Source organism: Neoarius graeffei, chromosome 7, assembly GCF_027579695.1.
Source record: "Neoarius graeffei isolate fNeoGra1 chromosome 7, fNeoGra1.pri, whole genome shotgun sequence".
Taxonomy (NCBI): Eukaryota; Metazoa; Chordata; class Actinopteri; order Siluriformes; family Ariidae; genus Neoarius; species Neoarius graeffei.
The window spans coordinates 33,300,142-33,306,017 of NC_083575.1; the positions used below are offsets into that span (position 1 = coordinate 33,300,142).

At 42.9% G+C, this 5,876-nt stretch overlaps 1 protein-coding gene across 1 annotated transcript; it reads right to left on the bottom strand.

The window, feature by feature from the left end:
- Positions 1–527: 527 nt before the first annotated feature.
- LOC132888843 (putative nuclease HARBI1) lies at positions 528–1,514 on the bottom strand. The gene has a single exon (XM_060924937.1). It carries the CDS (start codon positions 1,512–1,514, stop codon positions 528–530), a length of 987 nt encoding a protein of 328 aa, XP_060780920.1.
- Between the last annotated feature and the right edge of the window lie 4,362 nt (positions 1,515–5,876).

Here is a 5,876-nt window from a genome sequence, read left to right on the forward strand (position 1 = left end):
TATATTACTTTATTTTCTTATTGTGTGTGAACATTTTTAAAAGCATTTTTATATAATTCATATAACTTTTTAAATTGTGTGTGAACATTTTGAAAATCAGTCTTATCCAATTAAAAAAAAAGAAATTCAAGAAATGGTTCAGTTACTTGTTTATTTAAAAGAAAAGCTGTATACAAAAGTGAATGCAATGCAGTGGTTCATACAAAACAGTCTGTTGAAGGGTCTTCTGATCCTTTTCCCCTCTGCCTCCATTATAGTCAGGTAACTGTTGCTTTGTGTGGAAGGCTGTACTTTCTGTTCATCAAAGCAGGTGTAAATTGTCTGGCAGGTGAGTCAGGTTGATGTGTAAACAATTTCAAAAGATTCTTATCCAACAGAAAGCAGGCAAGAAATGGTTTGAGTCACTTGTCTATGTGCAACACCCGCACAGTTTACTAAATCCACACTAAAGAATACTATATACAAAAGTGATTGGTACATTAAAAAAGCAGTGAACAGAAGTGACAGTGGTACATACAAAATACTGTTCAAGGGTCAAGGAACTTTGTAAGCACTCTTCTGACCCTTCTCCTCTCTGCCTCATTACAGTCAGTCAGGTAACTGTTGCTTTGTGTGGAAGGCTGTACTTCCTGGTCACATTGTACAGCACTCACCACACAGTGTTCGTCCACGGTCTCACTGTTTTCTTCACAGTAGTTGTGGAGAGCAAAGCAGGCGAAAATTACACAGGGCAAGTCATTCAGGTTAATGTCCATTGCTCTTCTCAGGGATGCAAATCTGGCCTTCAGCCGACCAAAAGCACACTCAATGATCATGCGTGCCCTACACAAACATAACCCAATGTACTGCTCTTGTGGCATGGAGCCACCGTTTGAATATTCCTTCATCAGGAAAGGTAGTAATGGATAGGCTGGGTCACCCAGGAGAAATATGGGGATGGGTTCCTCATCATCCACTATCTGCTTTTTCAATGTTAGAATCTTGCTGGTTTTAAAGTAGGTGCTGATCTTTGAATTTGCAAACACTCGTGCATCATGCGTACTGCCAGGCCACTTTATAACTACATCCATAAATCTGTACTTGTAGTCACACACTGCTTGTACATTTAAGGAATGTTTACCCTTTCTGTTGATGTAGTCCATGGCGTGGGATGATGGCTGCTTGATTTCAATGTGGGTCCCGTCGACTGCTCCCAAACACTGTGGCATGCCATGTACACGGTGAAAGCCAGACACAAGCTCCTCTGCCTCGGGTTCTGTGAAGGGCAGCTTGATATATTTCAGACCGAGGTGGAGAGCGATGGCTTTGCATGTCTGCCTCACGACGACGGAGACAGCCTGCCGCGACAGGCCGAAGGAGTTTGCTGTCTTCTGTAGCCTTCCCTCGTCACTCAGGTAGTACAGCGTACAAACAACCTTCTTTAACGGTCCAATTGCTTCTCTCATGTTGGTTGTTTGGCCTTCAATATGAAGACGAACTTCTTCGCTCAGGGCCACAAGTGAAGCTCTGGACATCCAAAAGTTCTCTCTCCACTCTACATCCACGACAACACCATTCACAAAGTTGTCCCACCAGCTACTGGTTCTTCCAGGTCTCAACCAAAATCTTCTTCTTTTGGCCCGTCTAGTTACACGCCGTGGTGGGTTTAAAAGAATCTGACGTGTGTGGCCATGTAAGCATCTCCGCCGCTCGCCTAGTCGGTGCAACACCTGTAAATTTTGCTTCAATAATGCGAATAAACTTAGCAGCGACTGCAGCACTGAAACTACTACTACTATGGGGGCCGCCATTGTTGCTGTTGTTGTTATGAATGACGCGCACGAGAGTGCTGCTTGTTCTAGTCATGTGGTTGTGACGTCATCATAAACAAATCCGTTCTACTCATCCAGACGACTTCGCAATGCCGCCATTGCCACATTTTTCCACTCTGGAACCCGTTCTCAAAAAATTTCGTTTTGGGGCGCCCAAAACGCCGGTGCCGTGTGGACGCCAGGCCGAAACGATAAACAATTTTATCAGATTCACCTGAATCTGTTGCCGTGTGGACAGGACCTAAGACATCGCTTATCAGCCACCTACAATGCAGTCCTTGGCACACTTCCCAGATAACTGAATGCATACCAAAACCCAGCTGTTTTCAGTCACTACGTTTACATGCACATAGAGAGAATCGAATTTCTGCCGTTGCTCGACTGAAATCGAAGTTCAAAATGCCATGTATACACCTTAATTCGGCTGAAATTGAACCGAACTTGATTTCTCGGAATCGAGCTACACGACCTAGTTTATGCGATTTCTGCCGAACTACTTTGTGCATGTATACCCTATCGAGCTAGTTGTCGAGCTACTTCCGGAAGTGACGAGTGACGAGACCACAAGCGGGAAACACAACAGCCTCAGTCGGCATGACAACAGTAGTAGCGAGCAGCAGAAGAGGTCAGGAGGAACAAACGAAGAAGAGAAAATGGTGATGTAGAGCTCTCTGAAGTGTGGGTGGAGCACAGAGGACGGCAGGACAAAGCTTCTGGTATTAATAGGCTTTTTATTGTCAGACTTTTCAGTTTAACAGCCTACTTTTATTCTTGAGAGAAAAATACACACACGCGCGGGCACGCGCGCTGTGTTCTAGTCCCGGGATGAGCTGTCCCCTCTACTCTCCCTCTGCCTCCTTAAATAGGGCGCGGTTACTGGGAAGACACACAAACACAGGTTAATTACCGTCAGGTGAAGTGATTCTGCCACTCACCTTCCCTGGCTCCGCCCTCCTGTCACAGACCGGTGCTTGACCACGCCCCCACTGCCACAGGCAAGCAGAAACGTGCACTTCTGGAGCAATGAGGAGACAGAGTTCATGCTCATTCAGCTTAAGGAGTTGAATATATTAAAATTCATGGACGGGAGAAAAACGCGCAATGGAGAACACGGAACTGATAACTTTGTTTACACTCTTGAATAGCTCTTCTTCATGACGACAACTGGAAGTGTACCAACATGATGGGGCGTGTTGCGCCACCTGTGGCTCGGGTGCACAATGCACCTCGCACAATAGCCCGATTTCATTGTGTGCATGTAGGATTGGATTTCTCTGGCACCCTGCTGGGACCTTCAGCTCGATTACCGACAGCAGCTTGATTTGGATGTGCATGTAAACGTAGTCAGTGATTCACAAGAGGACAGAGAGAATCAGCATTCCATTGATCACCCTAACGACTCTCGAGGCCATTCACATCCAGCCCCCAGTGACCCACACCAACAGGATGACTCAACGACACCTTAGATGAGCTTTTCATCCATGAGAGGATAAATACCTGATACTCCCTACTAGTCAGACAGAACTGAAGAAGCCTTTCGGATGAGAGGTGAAACGTCTTCAAGAATCTTCAAACAAGTCCAGTTGCTCTCTTTTACCACCCACAGTTACTATGACCTGGATGACTGAGAATCTTCACAGACGTGTGTAGAAAGAGCAATTCATTTGATAATTGTGTGTAGAGTTTTGATGTAAAAATACCATTTTGACAAGAGTTACAGTTTTTGCAATTGCAAAGACACAAAAAGTGGTACTCTTGGCACAATTTTTGAAACCACTAAATGGGTGTGGCTACTGCCATGCAAATGCCACACCCATTCACCAATTACCCAAACCAAGTCCTCACAGGCGAAAACAATTATGGCTAATTTGTTCACTTAAAAATTAGAGATTCATCACTATAAATAGATTTTTTTAAGAAGTGTGTGACAGTTCATGTTGTATGTGCCCTTGGGCTTTGCGTATTATGTTTTGAGCTATCTGTCGACACAGGCCAACCCTTTTATTGCATAATTTTATTTAACAATTATTCTCCGAAGGCAAGGTGAATATCGGTAAATAATAATCGAGATGAAGTCGAGGTTATTATTCACCAATATTCACTGAGCCTGAGGTGGATAATTGTTTTAGTATAAATACACCAGTGATTATTAAAAAAATGTAAATCATAATTAAAAAAATGTATTTCAATCTTCAAAAGCAGCATGCAAATGTAATGCACGCAGTCTTGCAGCATTCGTGCAGGCTTGTGTCACTTATCTATGCCAAGTCACATACAGTGGTGCTTGAAAGTTTGTGAACCCTTTAGGATTTTCTATATTTCTGCATAAGTATGACCGAAAACATCATCAGATTTTCACACACATCATAAAAGTAGATAAAGAGAACCCAGTTAAACAAACGAGACAAAAATATTATACTTGGTCATTTATTTATTGAGGAAAATGATCCAATATTACATATCTGTGAGTGGCAAAAGTATGTGAAACTCTAGAATTAGCAGTTAATTTGATGGTGAAATTAGAGTCAGGTATTTTCAGTCAATGGGATGACAATCAGGTGTGAGTGAGCACGCTGTTTTATTTTAAAAAACAGGGATCTATCAAAGTCTGATCTTCACAACACATGTTTGTGGAAGTGTATCATGGCACAAACAAAGGAGATTTCTGAGGACCTCAGAAAAAGCATTGTTGATGCTCATCAGGCTGGAAAAGGTTACAAAACCATCTCTAAAGAGTTTGGACTCCACCAATCCACAGTCAGACAGATCGTGTCCAAATGGAGGAAATTCAAGATCATTGTTACCTTCCCCAGGAGTGGTCGACCAACAAAGATCACTCCAAGAGTAAGGCGTGTGATAGTTGATGAGGTCACAAAGGACCTCAGGGTAACTTCTAAGCAACTGAAGGTGTCATATCTGTTCTTTTCTAGGTGATGAACAGATGAGGCGTCTTGAATAAACTTGTGTTTTATTACACGTTGCTGCAGCGGCATGTCCAGGCATACATACAAAAACCTTGCCTGCTTCTATTCATCTAGTGCGCATGCCTAGCTCACAAGGCATTATGGGAACTGCAGTTCTAATGTTATTAACACATAACATCACATCTTTCCCCCTAGAAAGAAAACAATATTCCCATGCTGCACAATAAACTTTTATCCATAACTGTTAAACATTTTCTATTTTCCCCAGCTCTATGTTTCTTTCTTAACAACCCAATAAACATTGGACCTCTAAACAACATCACACAATCTCTTCAGTGGATCAGAACAATAATACATGTACCTATGCTGTAAGATATCACATTTCACACTTTCTTTACAGCATATCATTGATTTTTTTCACATTCTTCTCTCTTTTTTTCATTCTTCTTTTTTTCTGTTCAGGTAAACAAAGGTAAGTACATTAACCATAAAGAGTTGTTTTTTTTTTTCAATAACCCATGGTAAGTATAACTAAACAGTCCATGTTGCTTTTCATTAGGAACTCTGGGTGAACATAACTAAACAGTCCATGTTCCATTCAGCAGCTCTCAATCAACCTCTGCGGTGGCTTTATATGTCTCTGAGGTCTCAAAAGTCTCTCAGCAGTAGGTGACTTGGACACTGCTGTCTGACCACTGGTAGTGTGATCTGGTTCGCTGTTGGGCAATTCAGGAGGTTCAGGTATGTCTTGTTGAAGCTCGACCTCCTGAGCTGTTGTGTCTTCATCAGTCGGTTGTAGTTGAAGATCTGTGCGATTCCTTCTCAAAGACAGTCCACACTCTGGATTCTGTAGGAACGTGGAGAAAGTTCTTCCTCGACATGTCCCTGTTGTCTCCATGTACCTGTGTTAATGTCTCTGAGACGCACTTGGTCTCCACGCCTCAAGGTAGGTAGACGTTTCGCTGTCCTGTCATGTAGCTGTTTTTGTTTCACTTTTTGTCTCTCCTTTTCCTTTCTCACCTTAGATGCACCTTTGGGTGTCAGCAAGTCCTCACTGACCAGCAGGCTGGAATGAATGCGGCGACCCATCAGCATCTGTGCTGGCGATAGGCCATTCTCAAGAGGTGCGCTCCTGTAGATG